Source organism: Scyliorhinus canicula, chromosome 1 (genome assembly GCF_902713615.1).
Source record: "Scyliorhinus canicula chromosome 1, sScyCan1.1, whole genome shotgun sequence".
Classification (NCBI taxonomy): Eukaryota; Metazoa; Chordata; class Chondrichthyes; order Carcharhiniformes; family Scyliorhinidae; genus Scyliorhinus; species Scyliorhinus canicula.
In genome coordinates, this window is record NC_052146.1 from 67,557,741 (window position 1) to 67,584,103 (window position 26,363).

Genomic DNA, 26,363 nt, shown 5'->3' on the forward strand with positions numbered 1-26,363 from the left:
CCTCATCAGCCAGCATCCCCACATCCAGGCGCCAGAGCGGGCGCTGGTCCCGCGCCTCCCCCATCTCCAGATCAACCCAGTGCTGAGCATGGTCTGAAATCGCTATGGCCGAATACTCGGCATCCTGCACCCACGGGATCAATCCCCTGCTCAGGACGAAAAAATTTATACGGGAATAAACCCTATGGACATGAGAGAAAAAGGAATACTCCCGCGTTCTCGGTCTCCCAAACCTCCAGGGATCCACCCCTCCCATCTGGTCCATGAATCCCCTCAGTACTTTAGCCGCCGCCGGTCTCCTACCCGTTCTTGAACTGGACCGGTCCAGTGGGGGATCCAGCACTGTGTTAAAGTCTCCCCCCATGATCAGGCCCCCTGCCTCCAGGTCCGGAATGCGGCCCAACAAGCGCCTCATGAAGCCAGCATCATCCCAATTCGGGGCATATACATTAACCAGCACCACCTTCTCTCCCTGCAGCCTACCCTTCATCATAATATATCTGCCCTCCTTGTCCGACACCACCTCAGCCGCCTCGAACGCCACCCTCTTCCCCACCAGAATCGCCACCCCCCGGTTCTTCGCATCCAATCCTGAGTGAAAAACCTGCCCCACCCACCCCTTCCTCAGACGAACCTGGTCCGCCACCTTCAAGTGGGTCTCCTGGAGCATAGCCACGTCCGCCTTCAACCCCTTCAGATGAGAAAATACCTTACTTCTCTTAACCGGCCCATTCAGCCCCCTCACGTTCCAGGTAATCAGCCGGATCAGAGGGCAACCTGCCCCCCTCCCCTGCCGGCTAGCCATAGCTTATCAACTGCTCGCCCCAGGCCAGCTCGCCCCGCCCGACCCGTTCCCCATGGCGATAACGCCTCCCCTCTACCCCCCCGACCCACACCAGCTCCTTCCTGGCCATTCCAGCAGCAACCCGTTATCCCCCCCCCCCTCCGCCCCCAGGCTAGGACCCCTCCTAGCCGCGACGCACCCTCCATGGTACTTCCGAGAGTCAGCTGACTTCTGCTGACCCGGCAGCTCCTGCCAAAACCCATCCCCTCCCGGCATGGGGTGATCCCTCTCTTGCCACACCTCCTTGGCACTGCTTCAGCGCAGGAAAGAAAACCAGTAGAGGCCACGCCCCCACCGCCAGCTCCGCCCCCCCGCCCCGCAGCGCGGGAAACCAGAGGAAAGCCCGCGCTTTCACACTGCCACACCCCACCCTTCTGACGCAGCTCTCCAAAATCCAGTTTCATCCCAATCCCCAGCCCCGTACAGAAAAGAACATATAAAATACAAACCCCCAACATTCCCCACATATACAGACCCACCCGGAAACAGAGCAAAAAGAAAACCAGCATAAAAAACACACATGTCAAAGTTGAACAGCAACAGCGAAAACAGCAACGGCCATTGTGTGTCCCCAGACCCTAGTTCGAGTCCAGATTCTCCGCCTGTACCAAGGCACATGCCTCCTCTGGGGACTCGAAGTAGTGGTGCCTGTCCTTGTATGTCACCCACAGGCGCGCAGGCTGCAGCATTCCAAATCTGACCTGCTTGGCATGCAGCACCGCCTTCGTCCGGTTGAACCCAGCCCGCCGCTTAGCCACCTCCGCACTCCAGTCCTGGTAGATTCTCACTACCGAATTCTCCCACTTGCTGCTCCTCTCTTTCTTGGCCCAGCGCAGCACACACTCCCGGTCGCTAAATCGATGGAACCGCACCAGCACCGCCCTCGGGGGCTCATTTACCTTAGGCCTCCTGGCCATCACTCTGTGAGCTCCCTCAAGCTCCAGGGGCAAATGGAAGGACCCCGCTCTCATCAACGAGCTCAACATCGTGGTCACATACGCCGGGAGATCTGACCCCTCCAGCCCCTCCGCCAGGCCCAGGATCCTCAAATTCTTTTGCCTCGTGCGAACATCCAGCTCCTCCAAGCGGTCTTGCCACTTTTTGTGAAGTGCCTCGTGCAACTCCACTTTCCCCACAAGGACCAGGGCCTCCTCCTCCCTCTCAGCGGCCTGCTGCTGCAACTCCCGAATGGACGCCTCCTGGGCCGCCTGGGTCCCAAGCAGCTTGTTGGTAGTCGCATTCAGGGAGTCCAGCAGCTCAGCCTTCAGCTCCGCAAAACAGCGCAGAAGAGAGGCCTGCTGCTCCTGCGCCCACTTCCACCAGTCCTCGGGTGTTCCGCCGGCCGCCATTTTGTCCTTCTTCCCCCGCTTTTCTTGGGGAGCTGCTGCAGCCTTTTCTTTTGCCCCACTCTGGGTGAGCACCATAAATTATGGGGAATGCTCCTCTAAACACCTTCCCCCACCGGGATTCGTCGAAACAGCACCGTTCGGGGCCCTCAAATCGGCCCAAAAGTCCTTAAATAGCGGGAGCTGCCGAACGTGCGGCTTAGCTCCGCATAGCCGCAACCGGAAGTCTCGTCTTGCTGCACTTTCAATCACGGAATCTGCCTTTCGATATTGGTGACCAGTATTCCCACTGGGGAACATACTGCTCGATCATAGCCGGCATTTTTCTTAGACTTGCTCTGATGTTTACTCTGGTTCAATAACATTCTAAAGCCGTGACAGGAAACCCAGGCTGGTGAGTGGGCCACATGAGTGGCCTTCCTTCACCTCAGTGGGTCGCAAGATTGAAATCGGGCATGTTCACTAACCACGAATAAGATTAAATACATTTAATACAGTGAAAATGTCATAATGTGTTATAGAGAATGCTTAATCATTCATATATTAATGGATCGGTCACCAATTGTAAATATTAAAAACAAAATAAATATTTACACTTTGGCACAGGCACGCTCTCACTGTCAATGTGTCGCGGTTATTATTGATCAGAAGCTGAACTGGACTAGCCACATGAATACTGTGGCTACCAGGGCAGGTCAAAGGCTAGGAATCCTCCGGCGAGTAACTCACCCCCCAAAGCCTGTGCGCCATCCAGAAACCACAAGTCAGGAGTGTAACGGAATACTTCTCCATTTGCCTGGATGAGTGCAGCTCCAACAACACTCAAGAAGCTCGACACCATCCAGGACAAAGCAGCCCGCTTGATTGCTCTTCCTTCTACAAACATTCAAACCCTCCGCCACCTACGAACAATGGCAGCCGCGTGCACCATCTACATGATGCACTGCAGTAACTCACCAAGGATCCTTAGACAGGATCTTCAAAACCCTAGAAGGACAAGAGCAGCAGGTACCTGGGAACCCCACCAGCTGGAGGTTCATCTCCAAGTCACTCGCCACCCTGACTTGGCAATATGTCGCCGTTCCTTCACTGTCGTTGGGGCAACATCCCTTCCTAAAAGCACTATGGGTATACCTACACCTGAAGGACTGCAGCGGTTCAAGAAGGCAATCCACCACCACCTTCTGAAAGGCAACTAGGGATGGGCAATAAATGCTGGCCTAACCAGTGAGGCCCACATCTCGCAAATGAATTAAAGAAAAATTAGGACACATCTCACTTCACTTGCCCTTGCTTTACATGCAAATCACTTCAGTCATATCGGTAGGGAAAAAACTCTGTGGACGGAAATCAGTGGAATGTGGTGACCCTGCGCATGGGCAACGGTTAACAAAATGTCTTGTAGGCCGCACTGAGAACCCAAGGTGAGGCGCATTGGCCCCCGGATCTTAGGTGCCCACCACTAGTATAGACTATTTTGAAAGTTTGATGCATGTTGGGAAATGCTTCAGAATCTGCTGGATAAACCTTGGAAAATCCTGTCTGATTGGATGCCTGAATGATATTCCATGTGGTACGAGATGACCACATATCAGCATATCACTATTCAAACGGAAAACATTATTTTCACAACTTCAACTAACTTACTCTGTTTGGTAGATGAGAAAGTAGAACCTGAAACACAAACAGATCAGCCATGAACTTATCAAATGGTGGAGCAGGTTTGAGGGGCCGAATGGCCTACTTCTGCTCCTATTTTGTAGAGGTATTGCATACAATTTAACACAGACCAAATTCTGCCCTTAAATGTATTGGCACAACTTCAGACTTTTAAGACTGAGCTGAGGAGAATTGTTTTTCTCCTCAGAGTTCCATGCATGTTCAAGCTAGAAACTTGCTGAAGGTTTTAAATCTAGGTTAATTTGACGGTTTTATGGAAAAGGGCTTGCACTTATATAGTGCCTTTCGAGATCTCAAAGTGCTGTTGTGTCACTGGTGTACTTTTCAAGAGTAGTAATGTTGTAACGTGGGAAAGATGATAGCCAATTTGTGTGCAGCAAATTCCCACAGAAAGTCATGTGACAATGACCAGAGAATCTGTTTCAATAATGTTGGTTGTGAGACAGATATTGGCCAGTGTGTCTTTGGGCAGCACGGTAGCACAGTGGTTAGCACTGATGCTTCACCGCTCCAGGGTCTCAGGTTCGATTCCTGGCTTGGGTCATGGTGTTGAGTCTGCACGTTCTCCCCGTGTCTGCATGAGTTTCCTACCGGTGCTCCAGTTTCCTCCCACAAGTCCCGATCAACGTGCTGTTAGGTAATTTGGACATTCTGAATTCTCCCTCTGTGTACCCGAACAGGCACCGAAATGTGGCGACTAGGGGCTTTTCACAGTAACTTCATTGCAGTGTTAATGTAAGCCTACTTGTGACAATAAAGGTGATTATTATTAGCGTAGTGCCATGGGATAGCACACCTTCAGTACTGCACTGGGCCTTTCAGGCCAAATTATATGCTTCTGTAATTAAATCTGATCTTGTACCCACGTGTTTCTAGAACCTTATGCTCTATTTGATGACATCCCGAATCCTACTGCACCATCCTATGCTGCTTTTTTATTTTCTTTAAATCGCTCCATTTTCTCTGAACTCTCGTGCTCCTTCTTTGTGACTGCAGCAGGTGGTGCTGTTCAGTGCCTTGGATCTTAACAGTCAAGAACAGGATGAGGCTAAATACAGTACTATGGTTCAAGATTTTGGACAGAAAATGGATCGACAACATTACAAACTTCGATATGAAGTCAGCAGGATGGATGGAGTCGACGCACTTTGCATTTTACCTGATAAGCATTATCACAACTTCATGCCTTTCAATAAAGGCAGGGTGGAATTCTGTACTGACATCAACCCATACTACCTCACCGAAAAATGGGTCTGTGATCAAAAGGATCTTTGCATTAAAAGATCAGGTTTATTATGTGCGGAAGGGTATACTTGACTAAGCCTAGTGTGTGAGACTGCATCTTTTTTAATTTGTTCATGGGACACGGGCATTACTGGCTGGGCCAGCATTTGTTGTCCATCCCTAATTGCCCCTGTACTGAAGACAGTTGAGAGTCAACCACATTGCTGTGGGTCTGGAGTCACAAGTAGGTCAGACCAGGTAAGAATGGCAGATTTCCCTCGCTAAAGGACATTAGTGAACCAGACGTGTTTTTTTTACGAGAATCAACAATAGTTTCACAATCATTATTAGACTATTAATTCCAGATTTCTATTATTGAATTCAAATTCCATCCATCTGTTGTGGCGGGATTTGAATTACATGTCCAGCGACAATACTACTACACCACCCGCTCCCCCATAAAGCATACGAGGTCTGTGCATGAGTTTCTGTAATGGTCTTTGTGAGGTTGCCGGACTGTGAGGGTGCACAGGACTGAGAGAGTCTTTGGGTCTGTGAGAAGGGTGGTCTGAGGCCCTGGGTTTGTGGCTGACTGATCGCATTTTACTGCCTTTTCCCAAAGTGAATGGTCCTGCCTGAGAACGTGAACAGATCCATTTCTCCCAGACTTTAGCGCCATTGCTCTGAGACAGGCCCGAGGTAATAATAATAATAATCTTTATTAGTGTCACAAGTAGGCTTACATTAACACTGCAATGAAGTTAGTGTGAAAATCCCTCAGTCACCACACTCCGGTGCCTGTTCGGGGACAGAGGGAGAATTCAGAATGTCCAAATTACCCAAGCACGTCTTTCTGGACTTGTGGACATGGGGAGAATGTCCAGATTCCGCACAGACAGTGACCCAAGGTGGTAATGGAACCCAGAACCCTGGCGCTGTGAAGCAACAGTGCTAACCACTGTACTACCATGCCGCTCCTTAGGTTAGCCAACAGTAATACAATATCACAGTGTTGATTTTTCTCTGTCAGTGTTTAATTTGTAGCTTCCAATTAAAAAAAATTGCTGGCAATGAGGAGTAATGCGTGCGTGGGTTATAATAGGCAGAGCTGACCGACCAAGGAGTTTGCAGATGGTTTCAAATCACATCTAACATCGCGTATCCAACTCATACATAAAAGCTACCACATATGATAGCTTATGTCAGAATCAGCAGATTCATTGAAGTTTTAATTATCTAGTTTTTAATGTTACTTTTCCACCTAATCTTTGATTTGCCAGTCAAGGAGAAAGCAAACATTCTATCCCAGTAACCGCACAAGCCCATTAATCTTCCATGCCAGGTACTAACAGTACCAATGTAAGTGCAGGATAACATCTTGGGAATAGTGATTATAATATAATAATATTCAAGATCCTGATTGAGAGAGATATATATGATACAGGGATCAAAGTAGTTGATTGTAAAAAGCCAGTTATGAAGGGTGGAGATAAGTGGGTAAATTGGAGAAAAATATTGACAAAGAGATAAAACAACACGTCAATATTTAAAGGGAAAATAAAGAGAGCTCAAGTGAACTATATTCCACTGAGCAATAAGAACAAAGTAGCAACAAATGAGTTGGCGTGGATTAATAGAGAGGTGAGCATATCACTGAACCTAAAGAACAAGGCATGAACCAATACTAAACATGTTGGCATAGCCAGCGAAACCCAGTGACTGTGAAAGAATTATTGATTTTTTAAAAAAGTGAAGGACAAAAGGGAATATGGTGAGTTCAGAAAAGATATTAGGAAGAGAACTAATTAAGAAGGCAAATACTGTAATGAAGACAAAGAGCATTAAGATAAATAGTAAAGTGCTGTACAGGCATATACATAAGGATAATTAATGGAGGAATAGTGCTGATAAGGGACGAGCAAGATAGATTTTAGAGGCGATGTTGCTGAGAAGGCAGATTACTGAACAAATACTTTGTCTCACTTTTCACTTAACAGCTACTAAAGGGGGAATGAGAACAGCAGAAGGAGGGAGGCAAAGACATAAATAATGGAGGTGCCACACTCATTATAAAATAAAAATAGGGAATGCTGGAAACACTCAGCAGGTCAAGCAACATCTGTGGAGTGAGAGACAGATCGCTCTCTGACCTGCCTATCCTCCTGCAGTGAGGAACAACACCTCTTATCATAGAATTTACAGTGCAGAAGGAGGCCATTCGGCCCATCGAGTCTGCACCGGCTCCTGGAAAGAGCACCCTACCCAAGGTTAACACCTCCACCCTATCCCCATAACCCAGTATTTAGCTGGTTATAGAGCTGGTTTAGCTCACTGGGCTAAATCGCTGGCTTTTAAAGCAGGCCAGCAGCACGGTTCGATTCCCGTACCAGCCTCCCCGGACAGGCGCCGGAATGTGGCGACTAGGGGCTTTTCACAGTAACTTCATTGAAGCCTACTCGTGACAATAAGCGATTTTCATTTCATTTTTCATTTCAGTAACCCCACCCAACACTAAGGGCAATTTTGGACACTAAGGGCAATTTATCATGTCCAATCCACCTAACTTGCACATCTTTGGACTGTGGGAGAAAACCGGAGCACCCGGAGGAAACCCACGCATACAAGGGGAGGATGTGCAGACTCCGCACACACAGTGACCCAAGCCGGAATCGAACCTGGGACCCTGGAGCTGTGAAGCGATTGTGCTATCCACAATGCGACCATGCTGCTCTTCTTCCCATTAAGTCTAACCACCAGCATAAAACAGTCGGGCCAAACTGCCTGTTTCTGTGTTGTAAATTCTATAAAAAAGCTAAAACAATGGAAATGATCATCAGGAGTTAACAGGATTATCAGTACATTACGGCCCCGTAAACAGTGGTTTACACAGGTTGATAGGAGAAAGCATTTGATAAAGTGCCACATTGAGGAAAATAAAAGCTCATGCTATGGGGGGAGGGTTGGAGTTAAGATATTGGCATGGATCGAAGATTGGCTGGCTGTCAGAAAGCAGAGTGTCGGCATAAATGGGTTATTTTCAGGTTGGCAAGGTGTAACGAGTTGTGTGCCACAGGGATCAGTGCTGGGGCCTCAACCTTTTACATTCTATATAAATGACATGGATGAAGGGATGGTTGCTAAATTTGCTGATGACACAAAGATAGGGAGGAAAGTCAGTTGTGAAGAGGACATAAGGAGGCTGCAAATGGATAAGTTCAATGTGTGGGCAAAGATCTGGCAAATGGAGCGTAATGTGGGAAAATGTGTAATTGTCCATTTTGGCTGAAAGAATAAAACAACGCATTAAATCATGGTGAGAGATTGCAGGGAATGGAGGTCTAGAGGGATCTGGCTGCCCGCATGCATGAATCACAAAAATGAAAATCGCTTATTGTCACGAATAGGCTTCAACGAAGTTACTGTGAAAAGCCCCTAGTCGCCACATTCCGGCGCCTGTCCGGGGAGGCTGGTACGGGAGGTACAGCAAGTAATTAGCAATGGACGGTTATAATTTATTGCAAGGGAAATTGAATATAAAAGTGTGGGGGGGGGGGGGGGGGGGGCGTTGTGCTTCAGTTGTACAGGGGACTGGTGAGACCACATTTGGAGTACCATTTACAGTATTGGCCACCTTATTTAAGGATGTAAATGTGTTGGAAGCAGGTGAAAGAAGGTTTACAAAGAGCATACTACCTGGAATGGGTACAGTTGCCTTATGAGGAAAGGTTGGACAGGCTAGGCTTGTATCTGCTGGAGTTTAGAAGAGTAAGAGACAACATGATTGAATCACATAAGATTCTGACGGGTCTTCACAGTGTGGATGTTGTGGGAGAACCTAGAACTAGGGTCACTGTTTAATGATAAGGGGTAATCCCACGCAGGGAAGAGGCACCAGTACAGTGATCATCTCCCTTGATGCAGAGAGGGTCGAATGGAGGTCTCTCATAGAGGTAGTGGAATGGTTTGGGTTTGGGCCAGGGTTCACCTCATGGATACAACTACTGTACAGCGCTCCCATGGCGAGCGCACAGACAAACACCACCAACTCTGAATACATCTGGTTGCGATGCCCACTGTCCCCGCTGTTATTTGCCCTGGCGATCAAGCCACTGGCAATCGCTCTCAGATCAGCAAAGTGGTGGAGAGGCATCCAAAGGGAGGACAAAGAGCATACTATCTCACTCTATGCGGATGACCTGCTCCTTTAGGTCTCAAATCCCTTAAGCCAGCATGGGAGGAATAATGGAATTCCGAAGGGAGCTTGGAGCCTTATCATGTTACAAACTGAGCAAGAGCAGCAAAGTCTTCCCCTTGGAAGGGGGGGGGGGGGGGGGGGGGGGGGGGCAGAGCTGGGGAAACTGCCATTCAAGTTAGCCCAAATAAAATTCCGATACCTGGCGATCCAAATAGCACATGACTGGACACGGATCCACAAATGGAACCTGACAAGTCTGGTGGAGGAGGTAAAAAGGAACCTGAAGAATGGGACTTGCACCTGCGCCCCCTAGTGGGAAGAGTGCAGACGATCAAGGTGAACGCACTCCCAGGTTCCTTTTCCTGTTCATCTCCCTCCCGATCTTCATCCCCAAGGCCTTCTTCACCAAGAAGAAAGGGGATGTTGGAATCTCTGGATGGGTGAATTAGGGTAGACTTCTTCATCTTCAAAAGATCTTATCATTCCATCTCTCGATTTCAGTCCGATCCTAGAAACATTGATTCACTCGCTTGTTGTCTTAATCTGCCATAGGAGAATCATAGAATTCCTAGAGTACAGAGGAGGTCATTCGCCCATCGAGTCTGCAGCGACCCGCTGAAAGGGAACCCTACCTAGGCCCAGTGCCCTGCTACCCCACCTAATCTTTGAACACCAAGGGGCAATTTATCATGGCCAATCCACCTAACCTGCACATCTTTGGACTATGGGAGGAAACTGGAGCACCCGGAGGAAACCCACGCAGACACGGGGAGAATGTAAAAACTCCACACAGTCACCCAAGGCTGGAATTGTACTTGGGGCCCTGGCGCTGTGAGGCAGTACTGGTCCACTGTGCCACCGTCCACAATAATTGCAAATTAGATGATCGTCGATTTGCTGCAAAGTTGAAATGTTGGCTCAGAAGCTGCTCTTTCCATTTGGTCACATAACAGGTTAAATAAAAAAGCCCTCCCCCAAAGTGGCGGGGAGAACTGCAACTTTAAGTGAAACTGCATCTTGGAAGCAAGCCTGTCAGAGCTGCAGCTTCCTCTCCCAAATGGCAGCATCCCAGGAGCCGAGACATTAATTATTCCATCGCTTCACGCTCACTATAAATAGCTGTCCCACTTTGCCTCAGTTTCCAGTATATTTTCACCTGCGCCCCCTCTGGGAGTGCAATACTGTAATGCATACATTCCCATAAATAATTTCCTGCAGTTTTTTTTATATCACTGTCACTGCAATCTTATTAAAGGAAGGTTTCATTAAGTACACAACATGCACTTCACTCAGGAATAATAACTGCAGGTTAAGGTTTTTGTGAATGTGGCAGAGAGAGATAAAGCACACACAGTCTGTTCCCTCCTCCGTCCCAGACTGTGACGCGCTTCCCGTTAACATTAACAGCCCGTCAGCTGCTTCATCTCACTAAATTCCAAAGGATATGGAGATTCTGGAGAATAACAGCAGAGGGACAATATTAAGTAACATTTTGGTGGTGAATGAACTGATTAATTTTAACACTGAGAAGCCGGTTAGACACGCAAAATGGAGACAGAAGGAGCTTTGGTCGACACTGGACGTTTCTGACACACATTTTAGGGGCTGAAGGAGGTGGATTTCCTTCAACGTTAAGAATGCAATCTGAACACTTCCTCATGAAGCTCAATAGCATCTTAGGTACTCACAAATGTCTTGCTTTTTAACTCGTTGATAAGGTGTGGGCATTGCTGATAAGGGGATATTTATTGCCCATCTCTAGTTGTCTTGAGAAGAGAATAGTGAACCTTTTTCTTAAACCACTGCAGTCCATGATGAAGGTACACTCAGTAGTGTTTGATAGAAAGTTCAAGGGGCACGATTCTCTGCTCCCCACGCCGGGTGGGAGAATCGCGGGAGGGCCAGGCTACTCACGACACGCCCCCCCCTGCCCCCCCCCCCCCCCCCAGCGATTCTCCCACCCCCCGCTCGGATGAATCGCCACTCGCCGTTTTTCACATGGGCGCCAAATGCTCGTTTGTGGCTTTTAGGGGGCGGAGAGGGGAGTGAGCACCACGGCCGTGCTCGGAAGGGGACTGGCCCGCGATCGGTGCCCACCGATCGTCGGGCCGGCATCTCCAAGCGATGCACTCTTTTTCCTCCACCGCCCCGCAAGATCAAACCGCCACGTCTTGTGGGGCAGCGGAGGGGAAGACGGCAACCGCGCATGCACGGGTTGGAGCCGTCAGCCGTCGTGACGTCACCCGCGCATGCGCGGGTTGGAGCCGGCCAACCTGCGCATGTGCGGCTGACGTCACTTAGGCGACGCATTCGCGTCATTCTCGGCGCGCCGCCTTGACGCAAGTGTCAAGGCCCGGCGGCCGAGAGTTACGGAGCGCCACTCCTAGCCCCCGGGTGGGGGTGAATAAGGTGCAAGGAGTGGCCTCCAAGGCCTTCGTGAAACTCGGCCGAGTTCACGACGGCCTTCCCGATTCCGCGTGGGAGCGGAGAATTCCGCCCAAGGTTTTCGACCCAGTGACGATGAAGAAACAGCGATACATTTCCATGTCAGGATGGCAACTTGCGGGCAGTGGCGTTGGCAAGTGCTTGCCGCCCTTGTGCTTTCAGGTGGAAGAGGTCCCTGGTTTGTGAAGATCTGTCAAAGGTGGCTTGGCAAGTTGCTGCAGTGCTTTGTTGGACAATACACAGCCAAGCTGTGCTGGAAGTGGAGGGGATGGATCTTCCTCATCAAGAAAGTGGCTCACTACAACCTTCTCGAGGGCACTGACCCACGTCTCTCAGTAGAATAAAGAAAACAGATGGTGCAATATCTTGCATAATGGTCTTGCAAACCTAGACCAATAGGATAAAAGTTTCTGTTTTGGGTTGGTGCTGATGATCCTATGTGAAAGCAGTTTTAGCTGACCGAACCTTTCTCAAAGCAGTAAATAACGGCACAGCAGAAGTTGGCAGTGTCAACAACAACTTGCAGTTATATAGCACCTTTAATTGTCATAAAAACCCATCTTGTTCACTAATGACCTTTAGGGAAGGAAATCTGCCATTGTTACCCAGCGTGGCCTACATGTGACTCCAGGCCCATAGCAACATGGTTGACTATAGGTGGTGGCGTGGGCTTTAGTAGGGTGCTCTTTCAATTGCCAATGTAGACTCGATGGGCCAAATGGCCTCCTTCTGCACTGTAAATTCTATGACTCTTAACTACCCTCTGAAATGGCCTAGCAAGCCACTGTGTTTAACAGTAGAGATGGGCATCCTATGGTTAGCCCACCCCATGAGTTAGTTATAGCAACTATAAACTTGGTTTTGATGTGCTTCTTAAAGAAGAATACGAGACACTCGTTGGACCACACCTGGAGCACTGCGAACAGTTTTTGCCCCTCTTATCTAAGGAATGATACACTAGCATTGGATACAGTCCAGAGAAGGTTCATTAGGTTGATCCCAGGTATGGAGGAGAGGTGTCGTAGGGTGGACCTGTATTCATTGGAGTTTAGAAGAATGAGGGGCAACCTTATTACGCCATATAGGATTCTCAGGGGGATTGACGGGGAAGATGCTGAGAGGTTGTTTCCCCGCATCCGCAAGGCATAATCTCAGAGTGAGGGATCACCCATTTAAGACGGAGATGAGGAGGAATTTCTTCTCTGAGGGTAGTGATCCCGTGGAATTCTTTATCGCAGAGAGCTGTAGAGGCTGGGTCGTTAAGTATGTTCACAGCTGAGATAGACAGATTTTTAATCAGTAAGGGAATCGAGGATTGTAGGGACAAGGCATGAAAGTGGAATTGAGAATTAAATCAGATCAGTCATGATCACATTGAATGGTAATGTGAATGGCAGCCTTGATGGGTCAAATGGCCTACTACTGCTCCTGTATCTTATGGCCTTATGGGAGAGGTAGGGAGCAGAGATGATGTTTAAGGAGGGAGTTTGGGACTTCAAGATCCAGGCAGCTGAGACAATGAAAACTAGAGCACTGAATAGGTCAGAATTGGAGGAGTGTGGATATCTGAGGTTTGGAATGTGGTCAGGTGACCACAAAAAAAGCAGAGTGGGGATTAATGGATGTTTCTCTGGTTGGCAATCAGTAGCTAGTGGCCCATGTTTGCAACCGACAGTAAGATGAGTGGTAAAGCAAAAAGTGCAGAGGATACTGGAAGTCTGCAGAGGGATTTGGATAGGTTAAGTGAATGGGCTAGTTTCTGGCAGATGGAATACAACATTGACAAATGTGAGGTTATCTATTTTGGTAGGAATAACAGCAAAGGGGATTATTATTTAAATGATAAAATATTAAAACATGCTGCTGTGCAGAGAAACCTGGGTGTGCTCGTGCATGAGTCGCAAAAAGTTGGTTTACAGGTGATTAAGAAGGCAAATGGAATTTTGTCCTTCATTGCGAGAGGGATGGAGTTTAAGACTAGGGAGGTTATGTTGCAATTGTATAAGATGCTAGTGAGGCCACACCTGGAGTATTGTGTTCAGTTTTGGTCTCCTTACCTGAGAAAGGACATACTGGCGCTGGAGGGTGTGCAGAGGAAATTCACTAGGTTAATCCCAGATCTGAAGGGGTTGGATTACGAGGAGAGGTTGAGTAGACTGGGACTGTACTCGTTGGAATTCAGAAGGATGAGGGGGGATCTTATAGAAACATATAAAATTATGAAGGGAATAGATAGGATAGATGCGGGCAGGTTGTTTCCACTGGCGGGTGAAAGCAGAACTAGGGGGCATAGCCTCAAAATAAGAGGAAGTAGATTTAGGACTGAGTTTAGGAGGAACTTCTTCACCCAAAGGGTTGTGAATCTATGGAATTCCTTGCCCGGTGAAGCAGTTGAGGCTCCTTCATTAAATGTTTTAAAGATAAAGATAGATAGTTTTTTGAAGAATAAAGGGATTAAGGGTTATGGTGTTCGGGCCGGAAAGTGGAGCTGAGTCCACAAAAGATCAGCCATGATCTCATTGAATGGCGGAGCAGGCTCAAGGGGCCAGATGGCCTACTCCTGCTCCTCGTTCTTATGACTCATGACCTCCAGTATTATTACAGAAATTGTGTTTTTTTTTATGAATGTGGATAAAAACTCAAAATGTGGAAGCCAAGCTTAAACATAGCCAGACCCTGCAATTTGTAAACTGCAGAACTGGAACAGACAGGATTCATGCAGCCAGGTCTGGGACAGTCAACTTCCCATCAAAACCAGACAGGCCTGGAACTGCCTGGCCTGGTGCTAACGGCCGAATGGTTTCAGAACAAAGCATTGCTTATACCTCAGGAGAACCAGCTTTGATCGGAGACTGCTACGCAGATTTAGTGGCACCCAGCTCAGTAGGGGGCCAGAGGCCTGGCATGGCCAGAACAATACCTGATAATTGAAGGTTCAAAACCTTGTTCTGCGGCCTCCAAATATGGGGAGCAGTCACCTCATTGACATTTCTGCCCTGGCCAATGTTGGTATTTGACACAGGCCACAAAACCTTCGAGAAGGGTGTGAAGAGGGGTATACTAGGGACAACCTGGAACCCCAGCTGCTTCTACTGTTGCACCTTCCTCAATGGCATCTTCCGAGAGAACAGCCCGGCGAGATGATCCGAAGACCAGAACCTGCCCTAAACGAGAGGGGAAGCTCAAATCGGCAACCGCAGATCCTGAAATATCAGCCAACCCTCAAACACCGAGGAACAGCCTGTCCCAACCTTTATGAATAGGTATTACTAATAACTATTTTCAGATAAACTGTTCAAATATAGTGATAGGAATCGATGGATCGGGCATAGCAAAACCTCGGGAGCGCGTGTCAGAAGTAGACACCTAGTGTAGATTTGAGACTGTTTATTTATAGAGAGTTTGAGGAAAATTGTTTTCCACTATAAAGTGTTCGATAAAGTTGTGTTGGACCTTCACTGATTCTTGTCTCCTTTGTCATCTCACTGCATAACGCACCTCAGTTAAATAGGGTTACTGCAAACTGGTCAAGGTCAGTCTGGGTGCATTTACCCACCTTTCACTTTACAACAAGGGATTGTGGGGGGCGAGGGGACACAAGAGCTCGAATGTTATAATCGAGGCACAGCTGGATCAATGTACAGCTGTGAGTGTGAGGATGATGGGTGAACGTGACTCGGCGTAGGTTCGGATTTAGGCACCAAGAGTTCCAGAATAGTTGGGTCTCGAGATAAGAAAAGACATGCCTTCGGGTTTCAGCAGCCGATCACTCATGGGTGCTGTGCTGGGGCAGGCCAGCAGGTGGTGTAGGGTGAAGTTTCCAGGTCAGCCTTTCATTGGGGAAGGGATGTGATGCTCGTTTTAAGCCGTAAATGGGAGAGAAAGAGCTGATGCGTAGGCGTTCCTGAAAAGGTCTTCAACATCACACTACAGAATGTTTTTAACGGTTTGATCTCATTCTGATTCTTTGCAGAAGAAATTTTCCAGAAATTGTAGATTTAACCAGAAAAGCAGTAACAAAGCCGTGCTCAAAGCTTGGGGTTTGATATTACCACGTTGTGAATGGAGTTAATGTGCTTCAAATAACAATTAGGATTGCTCTTTCAAGGGCAATCAGTTGTGAAAAATCCTCCTGAGAACCCTTCAACCCCTGAATATATAAAGATTAGAGAATCAAAACAATTTTACTTTGATTTCTTTGACTGCCTTGTTCAACCAGTAAATGACAATCTAGGGTCTTGTTGTGCATTGATAATTACCAGTCTCTCCAATAATGGCACACAAAAAGCCATTTATTCATCAGTAATACTCCTGAAAATCTGCCCAAAATATTTCATTGGTTCTATCAATATTTGGCTCTCTTCAATATCCAACGTTTGTTGAAATCTGCCCTGCTCTCTCCGATTCCCTTGTACCCTCTCATCCCAGGGACCAATCTAGTGAACCTTCTCTGTACCTTCCTCCAATGTAACTATATCCTTCCTCAAATATGGAGGCCAAAACTGGACATAGAAGTCCAGGTATGGTTTCACCAAAGCCCCTGTACAATTGTAGCAAGACTCCCATTCTTGTACTCAATCTCCTGGCAATGAAGGCCAACCTGCCATTTGACTTCCTAATTGCTTGCTGACTGTGTGTGTTCCTTGTCCAAGGAAACGCAAGTCCCTTTGCACACCTTTTAAGAAATAAAAATCTGCTTTTTGATTCTTACAACCAAAGTAAGTGACCGCACCCATCCCACATTCTACTCCTTCTGCCACCTTGAGGCCCACCCCCTTAACTTGTCTATATCTCTTTGTGTCCTCCGCCAGGCTAAAGGTACAAATTACTTACAGGCATGGGAATCTTAGACAGCTCCTTCCCAATGCAGTTTTTCATAATGCTCCAGAGATTAAGGCTGTAATTGGGCTTGTCCGGGATTTGAGCCCGTCTCTTTCTGTTTGGTTTTACTGCTCTGCTGGCTGCACTGAAGGAAGCTTGATGTTGGCAGTCAAAAGCCTGCAGGAAGGACAACACAATCATCAACGTGAGATAAATTATATGTAGGTGGGACAGCGTCCGAGAAAGGAGAGTTCCTGCTAATTCCTAGCAAATACAGACTTGGGAATACAAAGTAGTGTTTCTGTGTGAAAGTATAAAAACAAGAAACTTTGTTGATACAGGTAGCGCCTTCATAAATAACATTCCTAACACAGGATGCAGAGAATATAACAACATTATTTGCTAAAGGTAATGTGACTTTACCCACCAATGCAGGGGCCGGTTTAGCTCAGTTGGCTAGACAGATGGCTCACGATGCAGAGCGAAGCCAGCAATGTGGGTTCAATTGCCGTACCGGCTGAGTTTATTCTTGAAGGCCCCACCTTCTCTGAGGTGATCCTCAGGTTAAATCACCACCAGTCAGCTCTCCCCCTCAAAGGAGAAAGCACCCTATGGTCATCTGGGACTATGCCGACTTTAGCATAGCGCAGAGCTTAGGTCCTGCGGCTCGATACTACAATTAAAGTCATGGGTTATATTTCAACTTGTGGAGAAAGTTTTAGGTAATTTAAAATCGATCTGCTGATTTGGAGAGAATCCTGATTATTAATAAAGAATACTGATCACAATTCAAACACATAAGAAGCAAATCACTGAATAAAATCAATAGGATTAACATTGCAAGGTCAGCAAATCACTGGCATTAGTCCCATGACCAAACACTGCATGAGATAGTTACACTGAGGGTATATCACAGTGATAGGTATGTTAGGCTGCTGGGCCTGCTACACGGGAGGACTACGGCTGTGTAATAATCACTGCCATAGAAATGACAGTTGTGTTAACTGAGAGACGTGTCAGTGTGAGCCGTATATCCTGGCTCCAGGAATTTACTGATCAACCATTGGTTATTAATTAGCCTGCTGGTCATTCCAGGCATGTATCCCCTCTTCTGATTGGTGTGCTGGTAAATCCAGTGCTTATTGTGATGGACAGTTACAGCAACACCTGGTGTCACATGTTACAAAGGTACTCGATTTCCCGGCACATCAAATAGACTAGGACATACAAACACCAATGTCATTTTAAATGTGAATAACATTTGTAATACAAGCTTTAGTGAGAAACAATCAGGACATAATTTTGTATTTCATTAATTTAAGGTGACTGTTACTGTGGTGCAATTATAAATGGGGGTGATATAATTCTGAAGCTATGCTTGCTATACCAAGCGATGAGCATTTGGATTGTAGACACCCAGCTTCAGGAACTCAGAAACCGGACTCAAAGGCTCTGCAATGTAAACAATGTGACTAGAGTTAAAACATCTCTCTGGATTTCACACTGTGTAATGCAGTGTGCAAAATAAATAAGAACAATCTAAAGTCACAGCCCCTTAATCAGCAGGATTTTGGAACAGTTCGGCATCCTTTCTAGCAGATGAAGTATGCAGAGTGCAGAGTGAGAGATGAAAAACGTGCAAATTGACACACGAGAGAAGTCTGCTGTCAGTCACTGGGATTCCAAAAGGGGATCACCGGATTTACCAACACTTCAATCAGAAGAGGGTGGCAGAGTCGTTAGGCCTGCTGCCTCACAGCACCAGGGAGCCGACAATGGGTGACTGTGGAGTTTGTACGTTCTCCCCGTGTCTGCACTAGTTTCCTCCGGGTGCTCTGGTTTCCTTCCATAGTCTGAAGATGCTCGTTAATGTCAATCAGGTTAGGTAGCATTACTGGGTTATGGGGATAGGGTGGGGGAATGGGCTGAGGTAGGGGGCTCTTTCGGAGAGTCGGCGCAGTCTTGATCGGCCAAATGGCCACCTTCTGCACTGTAGGGATTCTATGTTCATTTTCCTTGTTTGGTACCCATAATTCCTTGCAGTTCAGGCTACGCACAATTCATCACCCAGAGATCCATTTACGAAAGACTGAAGCCTGCACTGATCTAATGCTTCACAAGCAACTAACAAGTACCCTCTTTTATCAATGTCAACGGAGAGTGAAATCGGATGGGGCGTAAAACGAGGACGGAATCAAAGCCCTCCCCGGCTGACGCGCAGTATGCACATGCTGGAAATCTGGAAGCTACGCATTGCCTTGATTATATAGCTTTTTATTTCAATGAGTTTCCAACTAGCCAAGCTCCCCACCGGAAGCATGACGTCGGAAGGTTTTCCCTGGTGATGTTTTCAGGCTGGCGGGGGCTGTTGCATTGAAGTGACCCTCTGTTACTTACATGGTCCTCAAGGTTCCAGGTTTGAGTCTGATCGCTGCTGGTTCCGCTGATACTACTTCCTGTGCGCCTGCACATAAACACAAAATTGGGAGATCTAAACATGGAAATGCCAGCAGTTCTACACAGCAACTATATAAAAAAACACGTTCTTGGCATGTAAGTGATGCTGGTAAGGCAACGTTTGCTGCCCATCACGAGTTATGCTGAGGGCATTAAAAATCAACAGCATAGTGAGAGACTGGAGTCACTTATTGACCAGATGGGATAGGGGTGGCTGGTACTCTTCCCTGATCAGTTGGGCTTGGGAGCCGCATTTGAGTCCAAATTCTGAAGTCTAGTAGGAAGGGTGCAACATTAAACCAAGGCCCCAGTTGTCGTCTCAGCTGAATATCCCACAGGATTATCTCAACAGATCATCTGCTCAACGTCTCATCTTGCTGCGTCTAAACTGGCTTCTGAATTCCCTGCATTACAACAGCCCTTACACTTGAGTATTTTCATTGGCTGTAAAGCACTTTGGGACACTCTGAACTTTTGAAAAGCACAAATATTCTTAGAATAAAACCAACTGGGATTTCTGCCTCTAATCATGTAAAATGGCTAGGCTTGGTTACAGGCGGGTGCAGTGTTGGTTTTGGCGGTGATGCCCTTCCATGCCAAATAGCCATGACCAAGTAACCAAATAGCCTGTGGACCCTCACTGTCTAAGTTTACCCATGAAGAATGGCCACTTGGAGGTGAGATTGGCCAGAAGAGTTGCCACTGTGGTGTTCTCCAACATAATCGGAAGACCAGCAAAGCAACTTGAGCTGTTCCTGATTCCTCAGTTACCTTAAATCAGCTCAATATCATCGGGGACCTCAAATTTGTGTGGGAAAATTGAGAACTTCCACAAGCCTGGGAAGTGATCTAAGCACCAAAGAAACTGTCTGTGTTCATATTGGCATGTTTTTAAAAAATAAATATTTTTATTGAACTTTTAACATTTTGTATCAAAAATCCACAAAGCAAAACAAAACCACATGTATAAACAAAATGAAAAATTCCAAATGACAACAGGAACAACACCCCCTCCCTTAACGGAAATACAACCCCCCCCCAGACCCCCTCTCAGCTAACAGTGACCAATTCTTTACAGTACAACATGAATGGCCAACTGAAGCCCTCAACCCCAGCTGGTCCGACACCCCTAATATAGCTACTAACGGATTGGGCTCTGAGTCAACATTTAGGATTACCGATATGATGCTGAAGACCCCCAAAAACTCACCAGTTTGGTCAGGACCAGAACCAGAACATGGGCGTGTGATTCGCAGGCCCTCTCGAACACCGCTCACACCTATCTTCAACCCCCACAAATAAAAAAAAATGGACTCAGTCTGGCTTTGATGAGGCGCGCCCTGAACACCACCTTGAGCTGGATCAAGCTCAACCTCGCGCAAGATGACATATCACTCACCCTGCGGAGGGATTCATTCCACATTCCTCCTCCAAAATGGGTCCCAGCTTCTCCTGTCACCTGGCCTTCACCTCTTCCACTGAGACCTGCTCTTCTCTCAAGATCCATCCATATATCTCAGATGTGCTGGCCTCCTCCGGCCCGCACAGTAGAGTATCCTCTCCAATAAAATGGATGGTGGCACTACCGGGAATGTTAGAAATGTCCGCTGCACAAAGTCCCGTAGCTGAAAGTACCTGAATGTATCCGCCGCAAGTCCTGCTTCGCATCCACATTGAACAGCAAAATCGGGCAGCACGACCCACACTTTGTGGGAGCCTCGTCCTTCTTTGGTGGAGAGAGCTGGACGCCTGCCCCAATGTTTCCGGGAGCAAACTCCGTGCCAGTGGATCATTAAACATCCCCAACTATCCGCGAACTTCTAGAATTCTACCGGGCACCGATCTGGCCCTGGAACCTTCCCCATCTGCATCTTTCCTAAAGCTATTCGAACTTCCGCCAACCCCAATGGTGCTTCTAACTCCACCCACAATTGCTCCCCCACCTGGGGAACTCCAAACCCATAAGAACTTTGCAATCCCTCTCGTTCTCTGGCCGCTCAGACATAAAAAGCCACTCAGAGGGTCTGAAATGCCCTTTTCTGGGCGGAGACCAACCTACCCCCTCCCGGCTCCCACACCCTCTCACAATCTCCCTAGCAGCCTCCTGTCACCAAAAGGTGGCTAGCCTTCTCCCCATATTCATACACCACCCCCTTTAAGCGCCGCAGCTGGTGCACTGCCAGGCCCGTGGACAACAGGTCGAACTGCACTTGCAGCTTCTTCTGTGTGCCCATAACTCCGGCATTGGGTGACTCACATTCTCCCGATCTACACCCAGAATCTCGTCCACCAGATCCTGACCCTTCTTCCTGGCCTCCCTGTCTATGCATGCCTTGTCCAAGGTGATCTCTCTCCTAATCAGCACCTTTAATGCCTCCCACGTAGTAGAGGGCAATACCATCCCATTCTCATTCAATACAATGCATCCCTTTATGGCCCTCAAAGTCTTCCTGCAAAATTCGACATCAGGTAAAAATCCCACATCCAGCCCCCATCCGGTGCACTGCACCCAAACTTCCTCCCACATCAAGTCCAAGTGTAGTGCGTGATCAAAAATAACCAACGCTGAATACTCTGCGTTTTTGACGCCAGGGAGCAGGGTTTTACCCATGAAGAAACAGTCAATACTCAAGTACACCTTGTGTACGGGCAGCACGGTGGCCTAGTGGTTAGCACAACCGCCTCACAGCGCTGAGGTCCCAGGTTCAATCCCGGCTCTGGGTCACTGTCCGTGTGGAGTTTGCACATTCTCCCCGTGTCTGTTTGGGTTTCGCCCCCACAACCCAAAAATGCGCAGAGTAGGTGGATTGGCCACGCTAAATTGCCCCTTAATTGGAAAAAATAATTGGCTAATCTAAATTTATAAAAATAAAAAATAAAAAGTACACCTTGTGTAACAGGGAGAAAAAAACAAAAACTCCTTACCCCTGGGATGTGTAAACTAGCACGGATCCGGCCTTGCTGTCTTCTCCATGAATGCGGCTAACACAGTCGCCATCCCCGAAGGGGCCAGCGATCTCGGCCTGGGACGACCCAACTTCCAATCCATCATGCAATTAAAATCCTCCTCCTCCCCCCCCCCCATCAGAATCAATTGTGTGTATATAATTCCGGAATTGCCGCCAGCAACAAAAACTTCACATTGTCCCAATTCAGGGAGTACACATTCACCAACACCATGGCATCCCCTCCAGTGTGACTGTAATCATCAACTCCCACTGACTTGTCAGAACTGTCCCCATCTGAAAACAAACCCTCTTACTGACCAAAATTGCTACCCGCTGGGTCCTACACTCAAAGCCTGGCTCACGCCGTCCTTCCACAGCCTGGTCTGGCACCTGTGTTTTGCAGGAACACCACAAAGGCCCCTAAACCCTTTAAATGGGGGAAACAAACTCCTGCTTGCACATTCCAGGAGACATTTGTTGGGGGTCTCTCACCCCCACCCAGCCTCCTCGAGTCAACCATCCCCACCATGATGCAATACTCCTACACAAATTCCTGGGCCCCAGGCTTACCTAAGATGGCTTCCAGACCCACCTTGAGGGTAAGACAAAGAGAATCCCCTGGTCACTGTTAGTTCTCAGCTCCGCTCGCCCATTGACCCCCCCCCCCCCCCCCCCGCCCCCCCCCCCCACCCCCCCCCCCCCCCCCCCCCCCGCCGGCTCAAAGACTCATATTGGTATGATTGTGTTTGCCAGGGTGAGTGCATGTGCACAGGTGCTGGGGTGCACGCCCGGTGTGTCAGGGCATGTGTGTGTCTCTGGGTGTGTGCGTGCATGAGGGTGCATATGTTTCAGTATGCGTGTCAGGGTGTGTGTGAGGGTGGATGTGTCAGGATGTGTGAGGGTGCACGAGTCAGAATGTGTGTCAGGGTGGGCGTGTGCATCAGGGTGGGCACATGTACAGGTTGCGCAAGTGCATCAGGGTGTGTGCGTGTGCATCTGGATGTGTGCACATGTGTGTCAGGGTGTACGAGTGAGTGCGTCATGGTGTGCGAGTGCGTGTGTCAGGGTGTGCGCGTGCGTGTGTCAGGGTGTGCGAGTGAGTGTGTCAGGGTGTGCGAGTGCGTGCGTCAGGGTGTGCGAGTGCGTGCATCAGGGTGTGCAAGTGAGTGTGTCACGGTGCGCGAGTGCGTGCGTCAGGGTGTGCGAGTGTGTGTGTCAGGGTGTGCGAGGGCGTGCGTCAAGGTGTGCGAGTGCGCGCGTCAGGGTGTGCGAGTGTGTGTGTCAGGGTGTGCGAGTGCGTGCGTAAGGGTGTGCCAGTACGTGCATCAGGATGTGCGAGTACGTGCGTCAGGGTGTGCGAGTGTGTGTGTCAGGGTGTGCGAGTGCGTGCGTCAGGGTGTGCGAGTGCGTGCGTCAGGGTGTGCGAGTGTGTGTGTCAGGGTGTGCGAGTGCAAGGCTCAGGGTGTGCGAGTGAGTGTGTCAGGGTGTGCGTATGCATGTGTCAGTGTGTCAAGTGCATGTGTCAGGGAGTGAGCGGGTCAGCGTGTGCGAGTGCAAGGCTCAGGGTGTGCGAGTGCAAGGCACAGGGTGTGCGAGCGCGTGTGTCAGGGTGTGCGAGCGCGTGTGTCAGGGTGTGCGAGTGCGTGCGTCAGGGTGTGCGAGTGCGTGCGTCAGGGTGTGCGAGTGTGTGTGTCAGGGTGTGCGAGTGCGTGCGTAAGGGTGTGCGAGTCCGTGCGCCAGGATGTGCGAGTGCGTGCGTCAGGGTGTGCGGAAGCATGTGTCACGGTGTGCGAGCGCGTGTGTCAGGGTGTGCGAGTGTCACGGTGTGTGAGTGCGTGTGCCACGGTGTGCGCGTACGTGTTTCAGGGTGTGCGTATGCATGTGTCAGTGAGTCGAGTGCATGTGTCAGTGTGTCGAGTGCATGTGTCAGGGAGTGTGCGTGTCAGCGTGTGTGAGTGCAAAGCTCAGGGTGTGCGAGTGTAAGGCTCAGGGTGTGCGAGTGCAAGGCTCAGGGTTTGCGAGAGCAAGGCTCAGAGTGTGCGAGTGCAAGGCTCAGGGTGTGCGAGTGCAAGGCTCAGGGTGTGCGAGTGCATGTGTCTGGGTATGCAAGCGCATGTGTCAGGGTGTGCGGAAGCATGTGTCACGGTGTGCGAGCGCGTGTGTCAGGGTGTGCGAGTGCGTGTGTCATGGTGTGCGAGTGCGTGCACCAGGGTGTGCGAGCGCGTCTGACAGGGTGTGCGGAAGCATGTGTCATGGTGTGCGAGCGCATGTGTCAGGGTGTGCGAGCGCGTGTGTCAGGGTGTGCGAGTGCGTGCGTCAGGGTGTGCGAGTGTGTGTGTCAGGGTGTGCGAGTGCGTGCGTAAGGGTGTGCGAGTCCGTGCGTCAGGATGTGCGAGTGCGTGCGTCAGGGTGTGCGGAAGCATGTGTCACGGTGTGCGAGCGCATGTGTCAGGGTGTGCGAGCGCGTGTGTCAGGGTGTGCGAGTGCGTGCGTCAGGGTGTGCGAGTGTGTGTGTCAGGGTGTGCGAGTGCGTGCGTAAGGGTGTGCGAGTCCGTGCGTCAGGATGTGCGAGTGCGTGTGTCAGGGTGTGCGAGTGCGTGCGTCAGGGTGTGCGAGTGTGTGTGTCAGGGTGTGCGAGTGCGTGCGTAAGGGTGTGCGAGTCCGTGCGTCAGGATATGCGAGGGCGTGCGTCAGGGTGTGCGGAAGCATGTGTCACGGTGTGCGAGCGCGTGTGTCAGGGTGTGAGAGTGCGTGCGTCAGGGTGTGCGGAAGCATGTGTCACGGTGTGCGAGCGCGTGTGTCAGGGTGTGCGAGTGTCACGGTGTGTGAGTGCGTGTGCCACGGTGTGCGCGTACGTGTCAGGGTGTGCGTATGCATGTGTCAGTGTGTCGAGTGCATGTGTCAGTGTGTCGAGTGCATGTGTCAGGGAGTGTGTGTGTCAGCGTGTGTGAGTGCAAGGCTCAGGGTTTGCGAGTGCAAGGCTCAGGGTGTGCGAGTGCAAGGCTCAGGGTGTGCGAGTGCATGTGTCTGGGTGTGCAAGCGCATGTGTCAGGGTGTGCGGAAGCATGTGTCACGGTGTGCGAGCGCGTGTGTCAGGGTGTGCGAATGCGTGTGTCACGGTGTGCGAGTGCGTGCGCCAGGGTGTGCGAGCGCGTGTGTCAAGGTGTGCGAGCGCGTCTGGCAGGGTGTGCGGAAGCATGTGTCATGGTGTGCGAGCGCATGTGTCAGGGTGTGCGAGCGCGTGTGTCAGGGTGTGCGAGTGAGTGCAACAGGGTGTGCGAGTGAGTGCAACAGGGTGTGCGAGTTAGTGCGTCAGGGTGTGCGAATGAGTGCAACAGGGTGTGCGAGTTAGTGCGTCAGGTGTGCGAATGAGTGCGTCAGGGTGTGCGAGTGCGTGCATCAGGGTGTGCGAGTGCGTGCATAAGGGTGTGTGAGTGCGTGCGTCAGGGTGTGCGAGTGCATGCGTCAGGGTGTGCGAGTGCGTGCGTCAGGGTGTGCGAGTGCGTGCGTCAGGGTGTGCGAGTGCGTGCGTCAGGGTGTGCGAGTGCGTGCATAAGGGTGTGCGAGTGCGTGCGTCAGAGTGTGCGAGTGCGTGCATAAGGGTATGCGAGTGCGTGCGTAAGGGTGTGCGAGTGCGTGCGCCAGGGTGTGCGAGCGCGTGTGTCAAGGTGTGCGAGCGCGTGTGTCAGGGTGTGCGAGCGCGTGTGTCAGGGTGTGCGGAAGCATGTGTCACGGTGTGTGAGTGCGCGAGCCACAGTGTGCGCGTACGTGTGTCAGGGTGTGCGTATGCAAGTGTCAGTGTGTCGAGTGCATGTGTCAGGGAGTGTGTGTGTCAGCGTGTGTAAGTGCAAGGCTCAGGGTGTGCGAGTGCAAGGCTCAGGGTGTGCGAGTGCATGTGTCAGGGTGTGCGAGCGCATGTGGCAGGGTGTGCGGAAGCATGTGTAACGGTGTGCGAGCGCGTGTGTCAGGATGTGCGAGTGCGTGTGTCACGGTGTGCGAGTACGTGCGCCAGGGTGTGCGAGCTCGTGTGTCAAGGTGTGCGAGCACGTCTGACAGGGTGTGCGGAAGCATGTGTCATGGTGTGCGAGCGCATGTGTCAGGGTGTTCGAGCGCGTGTGTTAGGGTGTGTGATAGCGTGTGTCACGGTGTGAGAGTGCGCGTGCCACGGTGTGCGCGTACGTGTGTCAGGGTGTGCTTATGCATGTGTCAGTGTGTCGAGTGCATGTGTCAGGGAGTGTGTGTGTCAGCGTGTGTGAGTGCAAGGCTCAGGGTGTGCGAGTGCAAGGCTCAGGGTGTGCGAGTGCAAGGTTCAGGGTGTGCGAGTGCATGTGTCAGGGTGTGCGAGCGCATGTGTCAGGGTGTGCGAGCGCATGTGTCAGGGTGTGCGGAAGCATGTGTCACGG

At 49.7% G+C, this 26,363-nt stretch overlaps 1 protein-coding gene across 11 annotated transcripts in view; it reads right to left on the reverse strand.

Annotated features, from left to right (window-relative positions):
- si:ch211-106a19.1 (uncharacterized protein LOC561797 homolog) overlaps nt 1-26,363 on the reverse strand; it is a 536,207-nt gene that overhangs the window by 23,068 nt on the left and 486,776 nt on the right. For all 11 annotated transcript variants that reach the window (XM_038792345.1, XM_038792336.1, XM_038792353.1 and 8 more), the window contains 2 exons: nt 18,953-19,019; nt 16,568-16,732 (listed from right to left, as the gene is read on the reverse strand). In XM_038792345.1, coding sequence (XP_038648273.1) covers nt 16,568-16,732; nt 18,953-19,019 — 232 coding nt within the window. The remainder of the gene's footprint in view (nt 1-16,567; nt 16,733-18,952; nt 19,020-26,363) is intronic.